The 24207-nt window shown below is 29.0% G+C and overlaps 2 protein-coding genes across 5 annotated transcripts in view; one reads left to right on the top strand and one right to left on the bottom strand.

Annotated features, from left to right (window-relative positions):
• LOC129921192 (synaptobrevin) overlaps window positions 1–558 on the top strand; it is a 44006-nt gene extending 43448 nt beyond the window's left edge. For all 4 annotated transcript variants that reach the window (XR_008773468.1, XM_056002922.1, XM_056002923.1 and 1 more), the window contains one exon: window positions 472–558. Coding sequence is in view for 3 of the 4 variants with exons in the window: in XM_056002922.1 (XP_055858897.1) it covers window positions 472–518 (47 nt within the window). In the remaining variant the exon portion in view is untranslated. The remainder of the gene's footprint in view (window positions 1–471) is intronic.
• LOC129921184 (chondroitin sulfate N-acetylgalactosaminyltransferase 2) overlaps window positions 1–24207 on the bottom strand; it is a 180383-nt gene that overhangs the window by 85655 nt on the left and 70521 nt on the right. The window contains exon 2 of the mRNA XM_056002909.1: window positions 470–521. The gene's annotated coding sequence lies outside the window, so the exon portion shown is untranslated. The remainder of the gene's footprint in view (window positions 1–469; window positions 522–24207) is intronic.

The following is a 24207-nucleotide window of genomic DNA, read 5'->3' as shown; positions in this document are numbered from 1 at the left end:
GCATGTTTCAAAGAAAAACAATTCACTACAAAATATATAAACATTTCCTTAGAGTGAATTAGCAAACATAAATTAATCCAAACACACATATTTCTCAGTATTCTAACTTTCAAAAATGTAGTATGTATTCCTTTTTAAATATTTTTACTGATATCACCGATGGCTTTTGGTTATGGCTTCAATATCTTTTTCTATCTTAAAAGTACGATGGCTCAGGAGTTTGTATTTGTTCAACTTTTCCAAAATCCTAGCAGCTAAAAACTTTTTGAATATTTTGCTCAAAATGTTTAAGTAAAAACAATTTTTATAATATAGAAGGGTTTTTTTTTATTAAGGTGTCTACTTTCAAGTGTTATTGAACTTTTTTGCACATTTTCTAATAGTCATCATCATGGTTTTTGTTTTCTGAATTACAATTAAATTTCAACAAAAAATTAAATTTATAAAAATATTTTCTTTTTCTACTTACAGTTTCACTTCTTCCCTCCAGCAGTGATGCCCCAGTGGACAAAAACTAATTTCTGAAATAAAAAAAAAAAAAAAAAAATTATTAAACTTTATTGTCCCACTTTATATAAAAATAAAAAAAATATTTACATAAAAATCGTTACACAAAAAGAAAAAAAAATTAATAATAATTTCATAATAATTTTCTTCTATTTTATTGTTAAGAAATTTGCATCATGTGCTCAAGTTTTGCTTAAATAAAAAAAAAAAAAATGTCAAAAAGAAACAATATTTAAATTAAAGCAAAACAAAGTCCTCACTATAGTGTCTTAAAAAAATTCGTGATTGATTTTGTTTGTTATTTTAGAACTCGCACAAAATAGTATAAACTTGATTTTTTTAAATAAATTTTTTTTTGTGTATTCTCTTTGTTATTCATAAATATCATGCATATTATAATGAAGAAGATGTGTATACAAATTTATATTAATTTTTTTTCTTAATTTACGTAATTTTTGCATTTCAAAATTTTTAACTTACATTATCTTTATTTTTTTTCTATTACATTGTTATTATTACTGACCTTTAATATTAAATACTTAATTTGAGGGTATTTTTTTTTTCATAAATTGTTTGAGATAAACTTAATCATTAATAATAATTATTATTATATAAAGAAAAATATATATTTCATGTAATTCTATTAAAAAAAATAATTTGAATTCAAATAAATAATTTATTTGTATAAAATAAAATTTCATTCTTATATATTTTACCGACTTCCAAAAAGGAGCAGGTATTAATTTTTTTTGAACTTGGCGATTTAAGGCTCCTTTAAAATCAAAGCATTTTACAGCAGTAATCCACCAAAAATTTGAACATACAACCAATTTGCATGCATTTTTCATTTGATTTTCATTTTCATTTGCGCTTTATTGGACGATTTTTGAAATAGGCTTTTTTTGGCTCCAAGATTAAGCAGAAGTTTTAATTTTTATAGAGGTATTAATAACAACAACAATTTTCAATTTTTTTAAATTTTCAAGAAAGATTTAAATCAAATTTTATAGGTTTGGGTTCAGTATGCTCAAAAATAATATTGGTTTCTTTCTAGCAGGCCTAGTTTTTTAAATATTTAATTTTTTTATATTTGGGGAAATATTCATACTAATTTTTAAGTTTTTCTTATTTTGAGCGTTTAAAAAAAAAAAAATTATATTAAACTCAATGTATTTACATTCACATTTATTTTTTTCTAGGAGCTTTTTTTTTTTTGTTTTTTAGTTTTCCACATTTTCGGGGTAATTTCATACTAATCTTAAAGTTATTCTTATTTTGTTAATAATTTTTAGAAATTTTCTTATCGAACCTAATGTATTTGGGTTCACTTAGCCTAAAAATCACACTGGTTGCTTTCTAGGAGGTCTATTATTTTTTTTTTAGATATTTTCTTTTTTCACTTTTTTGGGGTGTTTTCAGACTATTGTTTTTAGATTTTATTATTACAAGCATTTTAAAAGTTTTGTTGGAAAAATTTGTTTCGAATGTAGGTAATGAATTTCGGTTCAGCAAGTTAAATAAAAATAAAAAAAAAAAATAATTAACAAAAAAAATAATTGTAAGATTTTCTATGCCCTTTCATGTATGAATAATTTAAAAAACTATATCTACTAAATTTAGTAAGAAATAAAAAACAACGGCCTAGAAAATGTTTGTGTTTTGGACAGTGTAAATTAACAAGTCCGAACATACAATATACGAATTCCTGAAGATTTAATTTTCATATGTACACTATGGCGTATGAGTAATATTTTGTTCCTCTATACCGCCTATGTAAAAAGTGGTGGAAAAAGTGTGTGAGCTAAAAATAAAATAAAATACAAAAAAAAATAATAAAAACTGGGTAAATATACAGATTTTGTGATACAAGAAATTTTGTGCTTGAAAAACATGTATTTTGGTCCACAGTTCACATCATATTTGACTCCTAAAATCACACTACTATTTTCATGCTTAGAAAGCGAATACATTTTAATAATGTGGGTAGAATTTTTTTCAGGGACATTCCGTATAGAGGTCAGCCATCAGCCGCTGTCACCACCTACACCCACTACCAGTGGCGTAGATAGGGGGGGGGATCAGGGGGATATATCCCCCCCCATTGGGATCGATATAAACAGTCATGAATAAATAAGTTGAAGAAGCGCACTTTGAAAAAAAAAAACGCTATGGATTTCGAGTTCTTGATTAGCTTAAAGGTTATAAATATGGTTTACCAACTTTCGTTGCCATTAAGTCGGTGTTTCAAAGAGTGAATTTAGACTTGGTCCAAGCAATGGAGCTCGCTAAAGATTTAAGGGATCAACTAAAAATTAAACGTTCAGACTCATTTTCGAAAGTTTTTTGTATATGGGAAAAATTAGCTGAAATCCTTGACATAGGCGTTAAACATAAGAGAATAGTGAAGCGACAAAAGAATCGTTCAAACCCTTCGGTTTCAAAGTACAGTAAAGAATATTTTCGTGTTACTGTTTTCAATCTTTTTCTCGATTTCTATGTAATGGGCCTTGGAGAAAAATGTACAAACCATGAAAACACACTAGAAGGGTTTTCGGTTCCTTCTAAGGATTCTTCGTCTGAAATAGACAAAGCAGCTAAAAAATTTAATGAAACTGTTGAGTTTTACCAAAAACTAGACCACATAAAATTGAACAAAAACAATAAGATTTCCTTATAGTTTTCATCCAAGAAGGAAATATTATTTAAACAATCGGGATTTCCTAACTGTTTTACCGACTTCCAAAAAGGAGGAGTTATTCAATTCGTCTGTACTTTTTTTTGTGTTTGTCACCTCATAACTTTGGACCAAGTGAACCAGTTTTGATAATTCTTTTTGTAGGTATTGAAAAGCTGGTGCCTGTTCAGTACTATTAGAAAAACCATAAAACCCAGTTTTGATCCATGGAAGTCGGTTTTGTTTTTTTAATAAAAAAAATACGATCATGTACGGGATCACCTATTCCAACTTACTATAGAAATATTGGTCACAATTTTTGTTCTAGTGCCAAGTTGGAAAAAATATGAAATTTTTACAAAAAATTTTGAAAGAAAAATACTTCCTCTATGAACTCATTGAAAGCGCTCGAAAGCTGCACCGAAAAAAGTTGTTATGGTATTTATATTTTATTAAAGATATTAGCTACACTGCTGGTTTCTACGTCAACTACCGAAAGAACTTTCTCCAATTTAAAGAGAATAAAAACAATACAAAGAAGCATTATTAAAACATAAACAAAAATTTGCGAACTAGATCTATCCCCCCCCTTAGCAAAAAGCTATCTACGCCACTGCCCACTACCGGTATCTGTTTTTTTCCACCCTTAAGGCTACCATCAGGATTCACTTACACTATAAACTGATCTCCCATAACAGACTAGGTACGTAAAGAATAAAAAAAAAAATTAAAAATATACAAGAAGAGTGGATATGTGAAGAGACTTGGAAGCTCTTATGAACAACAACGCCAACAACAACAACACAAAAATGTAGGCTAGTGTATATTGTTGACCCCCACTTGGGTCGCCAAGTGGCAAAGCTATTCTTTTTTTTAATTGGAAACATAAAAAAAAAAAACAAGAAAACAATTCAAAAGAAAAAAAAAAAGGACACAACATTAAAAACAAAAGAGAAAAAGGCAAATATAGTGGATTGTGTAGTAAAGAGTGGCGCTACTATAGGTATAGAAGAATATAATCCAACGTAACCTCATGAACCACTTTAGGCCCTCTTGTCCCGTATTCTATTGTTGTAAAAGTCGATGGGGGCCAAGTGGATGAAAAGTTCATAATATACAAGACACCATACAGTTGGTGTTTTTTTTTTTTTTTTAATGAATGTGTGCTAATGGCTCGACGCTTGTGACGTATATATCTAACTCCTACACATATGCCACTACCAACACAACACACGCCTTTGTGTATATCCTTGTAAATGATTTTTTTTTTTTTTTCAAAAAGGACATTTTGATAGAAGGAGCTTACACTATAGAGACTTGACTCAACTTGAAGGTACCTAACATTTATATATAATTTTTTTTGTGTTGTTGTTTTAAGAGGCAAGTTTAGAGAGTATCTGCTGCAGGGCAGACCAGCCAGCATTTTAAGTTAATTATGAAGGGTTGATGAAATTTTCATTTAATTCTTTTTTTTTTTTTTCACTAAGCTTTTTTCGTATTTGTAATGGATTTTTCTTCTTTTTTTGTTTGTTAAATTGAACTTTTTGAACTGAACCTTTGGGGAAGATGATTTTAAATTGAAGATTACCAACTCCATGATGGCTTTACCAGGGCACATACGATGGTGACAATGGGGGGTAGGTAAAATTGCCTTATAAAAGATTAATGCTTTCGGTCTTTCATATATGTGATAAGAAGTGGTCAGGACATGAATCTAAATGTTCTTCAGTTTATTAACGCATCATTGTATTAGGTACTGTTATTACTTTTGATCCTTTTTTTGTTATATACAAGTTGGTGGACCTTTAAAGCCTCTTAAAGAGAGACCATAAATGATAGGACTTATTCTTATACTGCATCATTGAATTTGACTTAGATACCTTTCGACCTTCTTCTATTTTTTGCAAATGGAATTCTCGTTTTTGTGAGGGTTTTTTCTTTGTTATAGAATTATTATCTAATTTGCGTCCTTTTCTGTGGTTGTGGTTTAACATAAGATAGTGATGTATAGAGATAGGTGTCATCAAGTAGGAGTATTATGAGGGTGGATTTATTTTGGAGATGTCATCTGTTTAGAAGGTTTATTCTTCTCATCAAGATAAAAACAAACAGAAACGAAAAAAAAGAAGATTGACAGAAGGGATGAAGAAGATACAACCTTAACCATGATGATAAAATAGGGTAAATTTAATTAGAGATTGCTTAAGTAACTGGAGGAATGTTTGATGATGGTTTGTTTTATAAGATTTGTTTTTTTTTTTTTTTAAATATGCAGAATATGAAATTGAAAGCTCTTTAATAAGAGATTTTTTTTAAATAATGTCATTATTGTGGTAGAAATTCATTCTTATAGCAATGAAGTTGATAAGGTTATTTAAGAATTTTGACGTTTGGCAGAGTCTTAGCCTCTAAGCTTTGGGTATTTAAATGAACTTACCTATATGAAATTAAGTACCTAGATGTTTTCATTATTTAAATTCAATTTTCAAACCGTTATATACGTTTTTTTTTTAACTAGGTAGATTTTTCTACAGTTCTTTTAGATTTCATGCATACCGACTTTTTAGAATATGATTTATGTCAAATTCTTAACTAGTACGTTAGTGCAAATTCCCAAGTGCGCAATTTTGTCTGACCAATTTAAAAAGCGTAGAAAATGGTAAACAAAGATCAATTGGTATAAAAAATTTTTTAAGAATTTTCTTTTACTTTCTTTATCTTATTTTAATTTATTTTTGAAGTAACCTATCAGAGGTTGTAGGTATGAATGATTATATCCTAATTATGGTAACTATACTTGAAATTTTTCATAAATCCACAAACTTTGAAGTTATCGTTAAAAACTGTTTTTAAAAGTTTTCAGGCTTCAAAACTCAGTCAGAATGTACCCAAACACCGCCAAAATTTTGAATAAATTGCAGAAAATCCCCAATTTAAATTAATTTTTCATGTTTTTTTCGCAATTTACTCAACATTTTGAGAGTGTTTGGGCATATCTGAAATTTTCAAAACTTAAGATGTAGCTTAAAACGGTCTCCGAATTCTAAAAAAAAAGTGGAAGAATTTCTAAACTTTGAGAGTCAATCCAAAAAAATCGACACTCAAGTTGGTGTTTGGATATAAAAAGAAAATATTTTAAAAAAGAACAAATACTTCTCAATTCAAAACTGTAAAAACATCTCAAATTGGCTGAAGAATGACTTAGTAAAACATTTTTGAAACCTGAAAACATTGAAAAACACTTTTTTGACGTTAACTTTAAACTTCAAATATGATCTATACTCATTCATACCTACAACTTCTGACAGGTCACTTCAAAAGTATGTACCATGTTTTTTATTTTTTAACACAGTGCTATTAAAGTTTTCAAAATAGAAAAAACAATTCCACATACGCCACGATGAACCTACAAGTTAAGCCCTCAAAAGAACTAACTTTATTGGAAATTTATGGTCATTTTCAGTTTGTTTTTGCTAAAAAATGTGCAAAATTGATTATTAAACTAAATTTCAGTGGCAAAAACAGTGCGCAAACATCGACATACCAAGGGATTAATAGTGTCACCAATCCAATCATATAAAATTTTTAAGTTTCCCAAAAAGGCTCAAGGGCTTCACGTGAAACTCAAAATAGGCCTGATTTGGCCTAACGTGCCACGGGTGGGACAAATGTGCAATGCTTTGGGGCAAAATTCAATTTGACGTACAAAAATTGTGGCAAAACTTTAAGGGTTTTTAGAATATAAATCCACTTGTTCTTTTTTTTAAGGTCTGTTTTTTACTTATAATATAGTAGGTAGTGCAGTAACCTTGTTATACATTGTTGAAGTATCGGTTTTAAGCATGTAAGTCAAACGCAACTTATTTTAAAAAATAAAAAAAACGACATTACAATGATGGAGAATTCGAAAAAAGTGGGCCTCGCAATTCCGTCCGTGCATCTGTGCGTCTGTACGTCCATCTGTACACATTTCCACAGCCTAAATGGGTGGATGGATTTTCTTCAAATTTGGTACAGGTGATTTTTATGGAATTTTGAAAGTTGTTTTTTTTTTTGTTTTTTTTTTTATCTCGCTTAGAAAGGTTACCTCCCATACAAATTTTTCAATTTAAACCAAATAACTCGAAAACGGCTCTAAAGATTTTAATTAAAATTTGCACACGTAATATTCAAAGCGGTTGCAATAAAACTGCATATAACTTTCATATAAAAAAAATTTGCCCCAAATGTCGGCTCTTCCCCAACATCAATAAAAATTTCTTTAAAATTTATATAGAATCAGCTCTTAAATACTACAAGTAAGCTAACATGAATGTGTTTTGAACTGCAAGAGCAAGTTCGTGCGACCCAGTCGTGCATTTTATTTCTATTGATTTTGGGACTTATTTTTTATTGAAACTATTTTGTGGTTATAATTTCGTGATAACAATACCAATTCGTTTATAACTTTTGCGTCTCGTGGGCGCCATAATCATTTTCATGCAATGTCACATATCCTATAATAAGCGGACAAGCAAGACGCTTCCAATGATACTTTATTTGTCAAATTACGATAAGTAGTTTAGATGATATGATGACAAAGATGAACATACATTTGTCTCATTTACTAATATACATAGGTACAAAATTTATTACACTGGTCAACAAGGTTTTTGTTACAGACACCAAGATATACTTTTCTATAGGTTTTTTGGGTGCTGAGCTCGAATCCGAAGTCAGAACAATTCTATCACATCAGGTTTTTGAGATAATCCCGTTAGAAAATCGAAAATGCCGCTTTTTACCAGTTTTCGAGATTATTTCTTAGCTTTTGATTATTTGTTTTAAATAAATTTGTAACGGTTTCTAACAGAACTAAATCTGGTCTTTCTAAATCCGTTTAAATCTTTTAAATATCTCTTTTCTTCTTTGAGAAATATGAAATTGAAATCAACGTGTTTGGTATATCTCATGTTTGTTTGCTTTTAATAGAAAATCTCGAAATGTTCTTTGCCAATCGCTTTCAAATTTTGACATAACGTTCCATTTAGAATCTTGCAAGTTTTTATATTTGCGAAAGTGGTGAATCGCGGTGAGATACATCAAAGCGTGACCGTGTTTGTAAGTTATACTAAATAATTACTAGTGAGAAAAATATATTGTTTTTCTTGTTAAAAACAAGATAAGAACTTACTTAAATGTAAATGAAACGTTGTGTCAAAATTTGAAAGCGATTGGCAGAGAAAATTTCGAGATTTGCTATTAAAAGCAAATAAACATGTTGATTTCAAACACGTTGATTTCAATTTCAGATTTCTCAAAGAAGAAAAGAGATATTTAAAAGTTTTAAACGGATTTAGAAATACAAGATTTAGTTCTACTAGAAACCCTTACAAATTTATTTAAAACAAATAACCAAAATCTAAGAAATAATCTCGAAAACTGGTAAAAAGCGGCATTTTCGATTTTCTAACGGGATTATCTCAAAAACCTGATGTGATAGAATTTTTTTGACGTCGGATTCGAGCTCAGCACACCAAAATCCTATAGAAAAGTATACCTTGGTTTCTGTAACAAAAAAAAAGTTTAATTTTGTTGACCAGTGTTATCAAGGCAAAATTTATTTCTCTCTTCATATTTTCTTTCAATTTTCACTTTCAAATGGAAGTATTCAACTTTTTTTCTTTCTTACTTTACAAAAAATTGTGAAAGAAATAAGACAAAAATGAAATCTCATTTAAAAATTTAATTAATATCCTATTTAAGAAGTATCTCTAATCTCCTAAGCCAGCAGTGTCCCAATAGGAATTTTCTTTTACTCTATTCTATTTCTCCAATTTATTCAACCATTCTCATCAACATCACCCATCTGAAGGAAGACTATTATAATCTTTTGTCTGCCTATCTTTTAACTGCCATCACTGTTCACATTGTGTCGTCCTTGCTGTTCTGAAGTTGTGTGTCCTTGTTCTCAATTAAATCCATTTTCCCACTTGATTGTGTCGGTCGGAGTATTCGTTGTGTTTTTCTTTTTTTTTTTTTGTTGCTTACAACACTTCTTGTTCCATTTATTTTATTGTCCTTCAATTATATTTCTTACACTCGGCCTAAATTTTCTTCTTCAAAATGAGTAGAGAAGACTATATGACAGAGGAGACAACACATTAAACGTTAAAAACTCCAAAGACCAAAAGTTCAAAGCAATCGGCCTTAGCGAGGTATCACTGTCGCACATAGGTCGATTTGCACGATTTAGGCAGATAAAATTATTTTATGTTGTATTTTGTCTTTAAAAAATTAATATACGTTAGTGGAATAAACATGTACAGTAGAACCCGCATATAACATGTTATTCCTTCAAAATTTTAATTTTTTTTTTTCATCGAAAAATTAGCTTAACCGAAAAACCGCGTGCTTTAAATGAATAAAGCCCAAGTTTGACTGTATTATTAACCAAAACGTGAAAAAGAATAAGAAATAAATTGCACGACTGGGGTCGCACGTACTTGCTCTTATGCTTAAAGTAACTATAATGTTAAAGCTTTTCATTCAAGAAATTTAAAATTTGATATTTTGAAGAAATTTCATAAGTAGTATAAAAAAATTAAATCTGTTTTTATAATTAATTAAACTCCGTTTTAAATTATCTTAAAAAAAAATAAAAAATATGCCATTTTATTTCTTGTATAAAAAGGTATTTTTAGGAAAAAATTTTCGAAAATTGTAGGAGCCGTTTTTTAAAAAATTAATTTTTTATATATAAAAATTTTTTAACATTTTTCAAAAAAAAAGTTGGTATGCCATTTTGAAGAAATAATTAATTTACACATAAAAACTAAATTTCAAAATTTTTCATTGATTCGTTTTCAAAAAATTGATTTTTCAAAAAAAAATTTTGAAATATTTTTAAAAAAACCAAAAATGCGTTTTTTGAAAATTTTATAAAATTTTAATATTATCTTTACTTACACACTTGTGTATAAAAATTTTCATTTAAATCGGGTTAATGTTGTACGAGATATTCAGAAACGAAAAAAACCGTTCTATGACAGGTACCGTTAATAACGGTACAAAAAATATTTTTTTTATTTAAAAAGTTGGCTATTATGTGTAGTACTACACACCAAAAATTTTAATCAAAATCGTTAGAGCCGTTTTTGAAAAAAATTAACTTTTCTATTTCCGTTATATAAAAGGTACCGTTAGTTTTGGTCATAAAAAAAAAATTTCAATTTCCCCTCTAGGGAATCACCACAAACTGCTAACCACCAAGTTTGAAGAAAATCACTTCACTCGTTTAGGCTGCAGCTCCAGATAGAGACAGACACACAGACAGACAGACAGACAGACAGACAGACAGACAGACAGACAGACAGAATTGCCGGACCCACTTTTTTGGCATTCTCCATCATCGTAATGTCATGTAAAATTGTTATCTCGAGTTCGATTTTTTTTACGAATCCTAAACTTGCCCTATAGTACCTATGTATATCGCAAGTAAAAATTTGAAAAAATAGGTATTCAGAGTCAATATTCTTATTTTAATCAAAAAACTTTATTTATTCCAGTCAAATTGTACTCCCACTCATATTAAAGTGGAAAGTTCTGGTTGGTTAGTTTTCGCCAAGAATATAATAGAAAAAAGTAAAAAAAAAAATTTTTTTTTGTAATGTTGCTTGAAAAGTGATTTTTTTTTCGGTGTATTAGTATAAAAGAAGAGAAAATAAATCAACAATTTAATGAATGTATGGAGTACATCTTATGCCCGTTGAATTAAAGTTCGTTGAAAAATTGGCACTTTTTGAGAAGAACATAGGGGTTAGGTTAGGCTATATGAGCTGAGAGTTGATTTTGTTACCGTCACACTTAGATCAATGTAGATCCCTTGTGATACCCTCCTTTTAAACGGGAGATATCCCATATAACGTTTTCGAGGCAAAGCAATTTTCTCGAAAACGGCTCTAACGATTTTAATTAAATTTGGTATACGTAATAGACTTATTGATTCTAACAAAACTGCGTTTTTATTTTTTCTCAAAAAATGCGGAGATCGGAAATATGGCGTTGCCGTTTTTCAAAAATTGACATATTTTTTAAGTTCATATATTTCATCAAATTATTAGTCAATTTTATTAAAAATTTACAGACAACATTTTTAAGTATATACAACGTAAAAAAAAATATGTTAAAAAACATTTTTGAAAAAAAAAATTAATTTAATTTTTTAATTATTCCTATCTTCGATTTTTTTTTTGATTTTTTTTTCTCGACACTAAACAAAATCTTAAGTTTCCAATAGATATTTAAGATAAAGATACTGTGAATTATACAAGAGCAAGTACGTGCATTTTATTTTTGCAAACTTTTCAAAACTCAATAATTTGACCATCCGCAGGTTTCTGTCTATACTTCATTACTTTACCAAATACATAAAATTTTCTGTGCAAATACAAATATTGGTGATTATGATTATATATAACAAAATTCTTATTAAAGTGAAAACCCAAACGGATTTATTGAAAAATTACCTTAAACTTAAAGGTCCGCTAATAGTATTGAAAAACCGTTACATATTTTAAGAATATATACCAAAAACCATTTTTTATTAATAGTTTTATTAAAATCCAATTACCTACTGTTTGTTTTTGAAAAAAAAAAAAAAAAAAAATGTGAAATTTCAAAATGCAAAATTTGATGTTTTACTCTTTTCTAATTACACTGGTCGGCAACGGATATAGAGCAAGAACCAAACCCTACTTTTCGAGAGGAATTTTGTGTGCGGAGTCCGAATCTGAAGTCAAAATTTCACTGGCACGTCACGTTTTTGAAATAATTGAATAATAATAGGTCAAAAACGCGTGTTTTTGGGTACATTTGACATCGAATTACATCAACGTTAATTTTTTATTTTACTTATGAAATCTCAAAACGCCATATCAACACGTCCTAAAGGTATTTATATTTTTTCAAAATTATTTTTTTTTCTCAAAGATATTGAAAAAAGAAATTTATGATAGATATCTCAAAATCTTGATTATTTTTTTCAAAGTAATGAATGGTTTTTTGAATCAAATTCCATCTTGCGTCTCCTGATTTGGACTTATAAAGAGCAACATATTACGGAAAATATATATTTTTGACTAAACATAAAAAAAAACTCTATTAAAAATTAGTTTTTGAAGCTTTATAGCGAAAATAGTGATGGGTATAGCTCAAAAACTAGACGTGATAGAAAAAATCTGTAAACAGTTTTAAATTCAGCACACTAAAGTCAATCAAAATCACCTTATAAAGTTCTTGCTCTCGACTTTTTTTAGTTTTTTGCCGACCAGTGTTATTAACAATGAACATCAGTTTTCAACCTCTCCCGCACTTTTAATTTGGCAAGTGTAGAAGTTTAGATGATACATTATCATTGCTGGCTTTATTCTTTTTTTTACCATTACTTTGAAAAATTGACTTTTGGCCGCCTAAATCCTTCAAATCGATCTATGTGCATCGAAAAAATTCTCCGATTTCATACGAATTTTGCTTCGAGGTGTAGGTACTTCCAACAAGCAGTAGAAACTTTCCGATTCATATGAAATCGGACAAATTTCTGCTCCGACGTAGGTATACATTTAAAAAGTTGAAAAAATCTAAAAAAAATATAAAAAAAATACATAGATGTAGTTTTTTTTTTTTGTTCATTTTATTATTAATATACAAATTATTACAATAAATGCAACTATTAAACAAATTGATACATTTTTAACTTTTTAGATTTTCGGCTGGCTTTTCAAAAAAATACAGTTCGAACACAGCTAATAATAGTCCACCCAGAATATCGAAGATATAGCGACGTTGCATCAGAAAATGAGAAATCGTAATACAAGATGCCCATATTATCAAAATTCCCCATATTAAATAATTAAATATTAAATAAGACGGATCAAGCAGAATAAAAAATCCAACAATGAAAAACGCTGTCGAAGTTTGATCACAGGGAAATTTATATATTATTATTATCAAATCAGAACCATCAAGAGGTGTGAGTTTTTTATTTGGTATAAATTTGTTTACGAAAAACATATTAAATATTAAAAACACTATAAAAAGTATTATTTGTTCGATTTTTAAATCGTTTGTTATCCACTTAATTGTTAGAAGAATAACACAAAAGAGGGAGATCGTATAAGTTACTTTGTTTAAAGTTATTTTCAAGTTCCAAAAATTTCTTTTTAACCATTTAAAAGGAGGAAATATCAACAAAATAGAGCATATTAAATTGGTAAATAGTTTTTCGATTTTTGGGCGCACATATGGCTGAGATAAATATTGTACCATTTTAACTTTAGCTCACTAAGAGAATAAAAATTATACTGACATGAGTTGTGCATTGTACTGTTTTGATAATATGACTGATGAATGAATTTTATTTATGTGTACTTCCCCGAAAACCATAAAAAGAAGATGTGTTCATTTACTTGAGAATTTTAAAAATCATCTCGAAGGGAATTCAGTTTTTTTTTTTCTTTTGTTTGGAATAAGTAGTTCTTGAAATTTGATGGATAATTTTCTATTTTTGCTTAAGTTTTTCTGGTGAAAATTTCAAAATCTGAAATCTGTTAGTATTTACCAGTGACTAGGAGATTGATTTTTGGCAAAATATAACATGAGAAAATGTGATACATACAAAACAACATTTATAGTGCATACTAACAGTTAAAAATTTGAAATCTGATAAAATTAAACAGAAATCTGGTTTCTTGGTAAATTTTCATCGGAAAAATTTCTAACAAGTTTCCTGATATATATTACCAGGCATTCTGGTAAAATCTAACAGAATTCTGGTATATTCTACTAGATAAAAATACTCCTGGTATATTCTAGCAAAAGACTATGGTACATTCAATCATGAATTCCTATAATAGGAACGCAGTATTTCTGATACAAAAACTAGTTGATATTATCTGGTTTCCTGGTGTATTCAACCAGATTTATGTTTTTTTTTTCTACCAGAATTTTGGGTTGGAGAAACGATTTTTTTTCCTGGTAAAATAAACTAGGAAAGTCCGCTTAATTCAACTAGATCTCTGGTAAGATTCTTAAATCAGTTTAAAATAAGGGAAATAGTTTAGGAAATCTGGTAACAAGCACCAGGAAATTTTTTTTGAGTGTAAAATATGTACAGAAACATTGAGTTACACGTCTAAATTAGAATGTATTCAGAAGATGGATTGCAAGGAACAAGATTTTTAGTTTTGCCTTTGATGACTGATATTGGAGTTAAAAAATCGAGTCAAACAAATTTCTAAAAATAAGAATCATTTTATCAGAAAAAAAATGTTCAATTTCCTTAAGAAAAATAAAAACAAAATTGGAAAAATGATTGTGCATCGACGCAATTTTGAACAAAAAAAATATTTTGTCCTAAAATTGTAAAACAATAAGTAGATTATGTAGCTGTTACATGATTTTTGTTTTATCATTATACGATCATTTTCTACTGAGATAATCACTTAAAAATATTAGAACTTCCTTTGCGTGTTTAATTTTTTGGGCCAGTGTAGATTTTGATTTCTCTGAACTCAAAGAAATGAACAAGCCAAATGCACTCAATTGAATAAAAGTCTGACAGAAAAAGTGTCGGGTAGCAGAAGTTGTCATTGTTTTAGTTCTTGGACTTGCGATTTTCGAATAAAATTTGCATATACCTATGTATACGAATATGATACATGTTTGTGTGTTCATACTTTATGACTTGCAAGTATGTGATTGGTTAATAATATTTGTATGTTTGTATTGAGATAAGATTAGCTTGATTGCAATTTTTGTGTAATATAATAAAATGTGTTACTATCGCTACATTGTATGGTTTATAAAAAGTTAAAAATAGAAAATATCGATGCGATAAAGAATGGAGATTCTAAAGTTAGACATTGCCCATGCACGATACACATGTGTCTTATACATTAATAAGTTTTTAATTGCTCTATGTAATCAAATAGAAAGCATGTGAAATTTTATGTAAAAAATTATAAAATTAATAATTTTAATTCAATTTTACAAGAAATAAAAAAAAATAGGTAGGTATGAGCTTCAAAAATTTTGAACCAGGATATATTTATGCAAGATGGGGTCCTTGTCATGAAGTTATGAATGTCACGTTATTCCTCGATACAAAAATTTAAGTATTAGAAAGGTCTGGTAATTTTTTAGGCATGAATTCCATAGAAAACGTTTTTTGGGGCTTTTCCCCTTTTGTACGTTATTTTTTATGAAAAAGTATCAATTCTTTAACTTTTTTTAGTAAATCCGTATCTACATGATAAGTGTAAGTAAATGAGAGAAAAAATTTTTTAGATATTTCGACGAAAAAAATTGTATTTTTATAATAATATGGCAAGGTACTGTAGTCATTGTTTTAAAAAAATATATATAAAGAAGATTGTCAAAATTATTCGTAGTTTAAAAAATTCGATAGATAGCATAGTAAAAGGTCCAAAATTGACCAAATTGCCAATTTTTTGATTTTTTTTTAACTAAGAAAAGTTTTTAGTTTTGTATACCTAGATCCAAAGTTTAAGACATTTGATATAAATTTAGCTATATTTTTAGCTTTTTATACTGTTTTTAGAAGGAAAATACTATTGAACTGCTTATTCTGTTTATCATTTTAGAGCAGCCATTTTAAATAACAAAAAATGTTGGCAATTTTTTTGTATTCTCCATACCTTTTAAATTATCGAATTCCATGCCTTTTCTTGAAGGTGTGGTCGTGTAAATGATTTTTGACGCCAAAAAGCACTTATGGCACCACTGTGCACTGTAGCTTAGTAAAAACGAAATAAGATACTGAATAATGGGCAAATTAATGAGAATGTTAGCTTTTTTACTACCGACTTCCATTTTTTATTTTTTTTATTTTCTGAATTCTGAAAGTTGGTTTTTTTTTGTTTTTTTTTTATATCTCGTTTAGAACGTATACCTCCCATACAAAAAAATACGATATTGCGAATTTCGCGAAAACGGCTCTAACGATTTTGATTAAATTTTGTATACGTAATATTTAAAGCAGTGGCAATAAAATTGCATTTTTATTTTTTCTCAAAAAAGTCAAAAAAATTTTTTTCATTTAACAAAATTTTGCCCTAAATGTCGGCTCTTCCCCAATATCAATTTTTGTTTTTAATTTGGAGCCAGCTTTTAAAATCCACAAGTACACTAACATAAAAGTGCTTTGAACTGCAAGAGGAAGTACGTGCGACTCCAGTCGTGCATTTTATTTTTTATCAAAATCGCAAATGCCGTTTTTGAGAGCAGAAAGTTTTTCCAATCTACCTTAGTTATAAAAGTGGACCTAATTATTTTTTGTACTGCTTCAAGATAAACTAACTTACTATTTTTATAAAGGGTTTGTGGATGGCTTTTGCTTTTTCATACACGAAGGAATGCTACCTATGAAACCAATCTATATTGAAGGTTTTTGAATGAAAAACAACAACTTTGAAATTTAAGTGGTGTAAATTACAAAATAATAATATTTTAATGTTTTTTTTATTAAAACAATTAATTGGTATTTCTCGCTTGTAACAAGTTAGTTAAACAATTGTTTTAAATGTTGTTTCTAGCAGTGATTTGGTTCACTTTCATACTTAAAGGCACCATACATATACATTAAAAATAAAATTTTCAATATCCAGTTAAATTATTTAACAAAATGCGAACCTGCTTTATAGTATTTTATAAATCGTAAGTATACTGATGTGTTTTTCAAGAGTTCACTGAGGTGTATGAGTACTTTTTTTTTTAAATTGGACTAGGAAGAATAACTGTTTTGGCTTTAATTTTTCTTAGAGATTTATATTGGGAAATAAAAGAAAAATTATTTTTAATATGTTTTATTTACCTATGTATTAGGGTGGGTCAAAAAAATCGAAATTAATTTTTTTTTGATTTTATAGTCCCAAAAATCGATTGCTATAGACACCTCTAAAATATACTCACCAAATATGAGCTCTTTATTTTAATAGGAAATTGAACGTTCTACAAAAATGGCCTAATACCCTTTTTTCGTTTATGTAACCGTTTAAAATAATATTTGAGGTCCAAGGTTTAAGAAAATCTTTAAAAATTCGTTTTTTTTTTTTAAATTAATTTTGTAACAAATTGAAAAATTGTAGGAAACAGATTGCTCCACAAAAAAGGTCTTATAAACTTTTTTTCTATTAATCTAACCATTTGAAAGATATTTGATATCAAAGTTAAGAACAAATATAACATTATTTTTTTGTTTTTCAAAATTTTCTAATTCACTGAAAAATCATTATAATGAAACTAGCAAGATCTATTCTTGTACTAACTTAAACGTTCTACAAAAAAAGTCTAGGTATCAAATTGACTGCTTTAACTATTTAGAAGATATTCGTTTCCAAGTCCCAATTCACACTGTTCATAAAGAAAACTATGGAAATAAGGATTTGGATACGAATATCTTCTAAACGGTTGAAGCAATCAATTTGATGTTCAAGACTTTTTTGTAGAACTTTTAAGCCCCTACCAAGAATGAATGACTTTTCAGTGAATTAGAAAATTACTTAGACTTTTAGATTTTTTTTTTCAAATCCATTTTTTTTTTATTGTTAATTTAAATTTGATCTTCCGAAGTCCAAAAATTCTTAATTTATTTATTCACTTGTCTCATATTACCCCCCCCCCTCCCCCCCACTAAACCAATATCAAAAACTCATAAAAAATTCTGATTGTGTTAAAAAAAATTAATGAAAACTAAAAAAAAAAGTAAACACTTTTCATCACGTAGTCAGCACTACGTTGTTGGAGTTGGTGCAATATAGTATAGTGTTGTATGGTGCCGTAAATCCTTTTTATTAAATCAACTTTTCCATCTGTCAGTGCGCTCTCTGCCAGTTGCCAAACTAAATAACATTTTGTTTAATCGTATTTCCAAGCTTGATATGGTCTAACCGCTTGCTGTTTGGCAGAAGAGAGCATCATCACACACCAAAGCCGCACAAGGTTCATGCCAAAATGCAACATTGAATGAAATCGTGTGCTCGCTTTATACCCTTCCGCCTTTTGCATCCTTTTTTGCTCGAGAACACAACAACGAATTTCAATGAAATCAAATTAAACATTTTGTGCAAAAGTTCTGTCCGTTTTTATTCATTCATATATACAGTCGACGACGATGTTGCGCGCCATGCCGCACAGCAATGATGATTCATTCGTGCACTTGCATGCAATTTAACGCTCGATTCAAAGCCTATATGCACTGCGAATTCATAATATCATCACATATCCTCATCAGGGATTTCATATAGATGGTTTAAGTGTGTTTGTGTGCATGTCTCAGTGAGAGACAGTCAGGATAGTTTTTCACTCCCTAAACACACATATTGAATAAAGTGTTCTTTTTGCAGTTTCTTTTTTTTTTTTGAATGGACGTTGAAGGTACACGGTGATATACCAAGCCTCACTTTGCTCTCAAGGGGTTGATAGAGAGAGAGCTAACGTTTTTTTTTTGTTTCACTTACCCCAATCAACCATCAGCTTCCATAAGGTTTTATATAACTTTCCGCATTTGACTTTTCTATTAACAGGTAAAAGCAAATAGTTTAGGAAAAAAGGATGATGTTTGTCGTCCTTTTTCCTTAAAACCAGATCCCCACCAGATTCCCCCATTCATCACGAAAGCTGCCTCTCGCAGGACTATCTCTCTGCTCTGCACGACACACAGCCAGCAGTGACGGCGACGTGCACTTATAAATTTTTAAATTACATTACACGTAGGATTCATACGAATTCTTACATCCCTCCTACCCTCTTTTCTTCATCATATCATCCCTCAGCTTTTATCCTTTTTTTTTCACTATTCAGTACCACTTTTTTTCGATGTAAAAAAAAAGGAAAATAGGTAAAAAAAAAAAAATATTCAATCCCGTTACTAGGACTTGTTTGGAAAGTCTCGGTTCTCTCTCATCGTCATCAGGGAAAATGTGTACGGTTTCCTAGAAATAGAAGTACCATAACGATGGCTCATTCATAAATGAATAGGAAAAGTACCAAAAGTGGGGGCAAAAAAGGTGGCTTCTATGCAATGTTCATATATACGAGTTGGATGAGAACAAAGAAGCTTTACAACAAAAACAAAAAAAAAAAAAAACGAACAAAAACTACACATATATGAAGGAACTATTGCAATTGGATGCTCTTCATTCCATGGCCTGTGATATGTGCTTGTTCCTTTTGTTTGGGACCATGCATGCATCCTACTACTACCTACTATAATATATACTATGTGTGTACATTTCCGCCATCCGCAACTGTTGCAAAGAGCAAACGCAGTGTTATTACATGACACGAGGCCGAAAATCCATTACTATGAATTATATTTTTTTTTTGTACAGTCTGTCTTGAAAAGCACTATTTTTGAAACAGTATCAAATTTTGAAATATTGTCTTATACTTTCTACTAAGCTTAAAACCGTTTATTTTATCTTAATATTTCCAAAAATAATGCTTTATAAAAAAATTTAAAAAGTTCCATTTTCAGACAAGATTTCGAATGGTGGCTCGTCATGTAAAAATCTTTTTAAACCTCTTCAATGATAATTTGAACTTAAAACCGACACTTTTTCAAGAAAGTAGGTTTTGAGAATCAACTTTTCTACCCAAAATTGAAAAAAGTATTTCAAATATAAAGAGCAAAGCAATATTTTGGAAATGATAGGACCCTAGGCCTTAATATTGCTTTATATTCCTCTTGTAAATTTAAGAGCTTATTTAATCAACAAACAATTTTAGGGTTTTTTTGAAAATACTGACATTTCAATTTCTGAAAATTAAATGAGTCATGAAATTGCCTATTTTATACATCACTGCCATTCTTTGCCATGTAAATATATGAGTTTACCGCATTATTATATTATTTTTATTATAAAAGCTATGCGCGAGTGTTCAAATTTTGAACTTTTCCTAAATTACCGAGTCTTAAAAACTGTCTTCTTTGACATGAGCCTATGGATATCCTGGATTTATTTGATAAAAAAGTCTAACATCTCAACTTAATAAAGGCAATCGCTTAAGACCAGTTCCAGGTGTTGTTTAATATAATTTTTTTAATGTTTTTTTTTTTTTTTTTTCAAAAAAACATTGACCATTGGCTACGCGCCGCGCGCGCCGCCGCTGCCGCTGCATGAATTTTGGTATCAAAAATCGTTTGCATGGAAAAATAACAAAAACTTTGGAACATTTAAGAACCTAAGTATCATGATCTTATCATATTTCAAACTATTAATTTTATGAAATAACGGTTTTAAAATGACGGCCATGAAAAGTATTTAAATTTAATTTTCGATTTCAAATTATTAGGTATATTAAGGGTATTCACGGAACGAGATAAACGTAAACAAGGGAAACAAACAGCTGTTTGTTAAACGTCAAACTGAACTTATAAAATTTGTTCAATTAAAAAAATAAAGTCAAGCTAAATTTTCAAATACTATGCAACAATAAAAAAAAATGTAATTTCCTCAAATAAAATAATATTCTCTTTTCAATATTAACATATTTTATTTGTGGTTATCTGAATAATAAGACATAAATCGCGTTCAAAAAGATATTCCATCAGATACGGGGATCCCAGATAGCCTATCCAACAGGTAATTGAACACATCCAAAGTTTATTAGATTTTATTTCTACGGTTTCTGCGTCAAATTTGTGAGATAGAATTCTATGATTTGCAGAATATTATTCCCATACAAATTTTGACAGCTCATTTCTACCGATAGAAAATTTTACGGTTTCTACGGTTTCTATGGGTTTTCCGCGTTTACGTGAATACCCTTATTGTATCTATATGTACCTATAGATCAAAACTATGCAAAAAATTTTGAAATAAAAAAAAATCTTAGAATTTTTGTTTGTTTACTAACCATCTGTCAGCACACTCGGTCTGAATTTTGCAGGACAAAATTTTAATATTAACAATTTTTTAAAAAAGTTGTTTGCAAAATAGTCCCATTATAATGGTGACAATATATTTTTTAGACATTGTGAATCGATATTCGGATTCTTCGGAAAATTCTACGTCAATTTCATATGACTATTCCCTATAAAATATTGAAACCGAAAAAAGTTATAACGACATGAAAAAGTAAAAACCAAATTCGCACCCGTGTGTGCCTTTCACGTAACAAAAACAGGCAGTGTCTATTGTATACAGAGGGTTAATATTCATAAAAATAATTTAAAAAATTATGAAAAAATGCAATGCAATTTGGTGTAAAACGTGCCAAAAATATAAGCATAGTTTTATGTTTGTACCTAATGTTTTTTTTTTTTTTTATAATGCAATATAATGTACTTCGACAATCTTACGAGCAGTTAAAAAAAAATACCATCTTCAACAAAACTGAATAAAAAAAAATGTGTCGTTATAGACTTTTTGCTTGCTCTATAGGGCAAGTATTGGTTTCGTGTAGAAAAAAAAAATCGAGGTTTTAATCAAAACCAACATTACGATGATGGAGAAGATCAAAAAAGTGGTTTTCGTCATGCCGTCCGTCGGTCTGTGCGTGTGTGCGTCTGTGCGTCTGTGCGTCTGTGCGTCTGTGCGTCCATCTGTACATCGAGCTAGGGCCTAAACGGGTGGATGGATTTGCTTGAAACTTGGTACAGATGATTTTTACGTAATTCCCTAGGTCCGTTTTTTTTATTTTTTTAATATCTCCAATTTAACGCATATCTCCCATATAACGTTTTCGAGGTATTTCAAATTTCTCGAAAACGGCTCTAACTATTTCGTTTAAATTTGAAGTGCGCAGTACTCTTATTGATTCCAACAAAACTGCGTTTTTAGTTTTTCTCAAAAAATGCCAAGAGCGGAAATATGGCGTTGCCGTTTTTCAAAAATTGACATGTTTTTTAAGTCCATATATTTCATCAAAGCATAAGTCAATTTTTTCAAAATTTACAGACATCATAGGTATTGAAGTGTAAAATGTAAAAAAAAATTAAAAACAAAAGTTTTTCAAAAAATTTTGAAAAAATTGAATTTTTTTAACTTTCGATTTTTTTTTTTTTTTTTTTTTTCTTCACAAACTCTTAAATTTGCAATAGATATTTAAGATAAAGATGCTTTGAACTACAAGAGCAAGTACGTGCGACCCAGTCGTGCATTTTATTTTTAGACAATTTTAGAGAATAAATAGAAATCGGAGAGATTCAGTTTTGTTCTAAGAACTAATTAAAGGATCCAAAAGAACAATTAGATAAAATTTAATTTTTTTTTTGAATTAGGTAAAGGCGATTTTGTTTTTATAAAATCAATTTTGTAATAGGTACTAATTTTTAAATGTATGAAAATGTTCATTCTTAATACATATCGGCTTGAAAATTTATAATTAAAATTATTCTCTTATGATTTTTGATTATAAAAATCTTTGGCATTGTAAAGAGCTTTCAACTTATGACTACATCGGTAATTTTATTTAATCTGAGATTGTGATGAAATTATCTGCCCTTTTATTAAAAAAAAATGTAATAATAAACTTATTATGTAGTTCTAAAGGTCTTCAACCAAAAAAATTTTAAACGAGAGGTGGGAAAAATCAAAAGTCCAGAGTAACTTTTTTCGTCACTTTTACAGAAGAAATTAGAAGGAATCAGTAAAATAAATTGATGTTTGAAAAATTTTGTAGAAATTATATTTTTAGAAAAAAAAAAAAAATTGACCACCCCAACGCCTTTTTCTTTCTTTTGTGAGCTATATATTTATATTAAGTAGAAAAAAAAAATTGTTGAAATTGGGTAAGGACTTTTGAAATTTGTAAAAATGAGGCAAAATTCATATTTCTAAGAGTACGATATTTTTTCATTTTCATAGACTATTTTGTGATAGTTATTATTTTTACCAAATATTAAGGAAAAATTAAGATTTTTAAAACCTGTGGGTCAAGATGGCTTTAACTATTTATCATTCTCCTCGCCACACAGTGGTGCATTTGGTGCTTTATGGCGAATCATGGGATTCGATTGGATTCAAAAATCACATTTTTCAATGTTCAAACCGTCGTAATCCTAAAATATGCTTTCAAACAGTCCCAAAGTTGCAAAATTCAAAAATCCCTAAAAACGAAACTACGAGTCCAAAATTTATAAGTAAACACTCAATATCTTTACTAATATTTTTATTTCTAATATGATTTATCTTTTGCAAATTTCCATGAAAATCAAATAAAAAATGTCATATAAAATTGCCTCCGATTTTATTAAATTCTAGGTTTTGATATTTTATGACTTCCGAAAACCTCCTCAATATCCCAATTCATATTCATTTGTAAAAGCATTTACTAAACTTAACATCCATTATTCTCCTTAATTTTGTGTTTCAATTTGGAATTTGATCAAAAGAACAAAACTTGTATTCTTTCATTTCGACCTTTTTTGCCTGATGTCAAATTCATCAATTCTATGTTTGTCTCGTGTCAGAGTTACCTACAATCTTGCATTCCACTTTCTATCTATATATTTTTTTTTTTACGATCAAACACATATACACAATCAACTGTACAAACAAAACAAAAAAAACAGAAATCCATCAAAAAAATTGGTATTAAGGTGCAACGTTGCGTTAAATTTTCAGATGTTGCTGCCAAAATGTCAATTTGACTTCGTCCTTGTTGGACACACTGAACATCACTTTGGAAATATATTTTTTTTTTCGTTTTATTTTTTTCATTTTTAGATGATTCTTGTGTAGATGGGGTTGTACCGTAAATACCGGCAATGAAAAAAAAAAATATCCTTCTACTCTTCAGCCCTCTCGAGAGTAAGCTGCGATTTTATTATACAGTTTCACAAATGTATGTTATTTTTTTTTTAGTTTTCCTATTTTAACTCAACAAAAAAAGGAAAAAAATGATACAAAAAGGATATGCCAGTTGGTGTTACGTAACCTACATCTAGTATGATGTTTTTGTTGTTGTTGTTGTTGCATTCATTTGTTGTATAGGTGCAGTAGTCCTTAGTTTTAATATTCATC

Source organism: Episyrphus balteatus, chromosome 1 (assembly GCF_945859705.1).
Source record: "Episyrphus balteatus chromosome 1, idEpiBalt1.1, whole genome shotgun sequence".
NCBI classification, from domain to species: Eukaryota; Metazoa; Arthropoda; class Insecta; order Diptera; family Syrphidae; genus Episyrphus; species Episyrphus balteatus.
The sequence above is the reverse complement of the archived record's forward strand: the minus strand, read 5'-3'. Positions and strand labels throughout refer to the sequence as shown.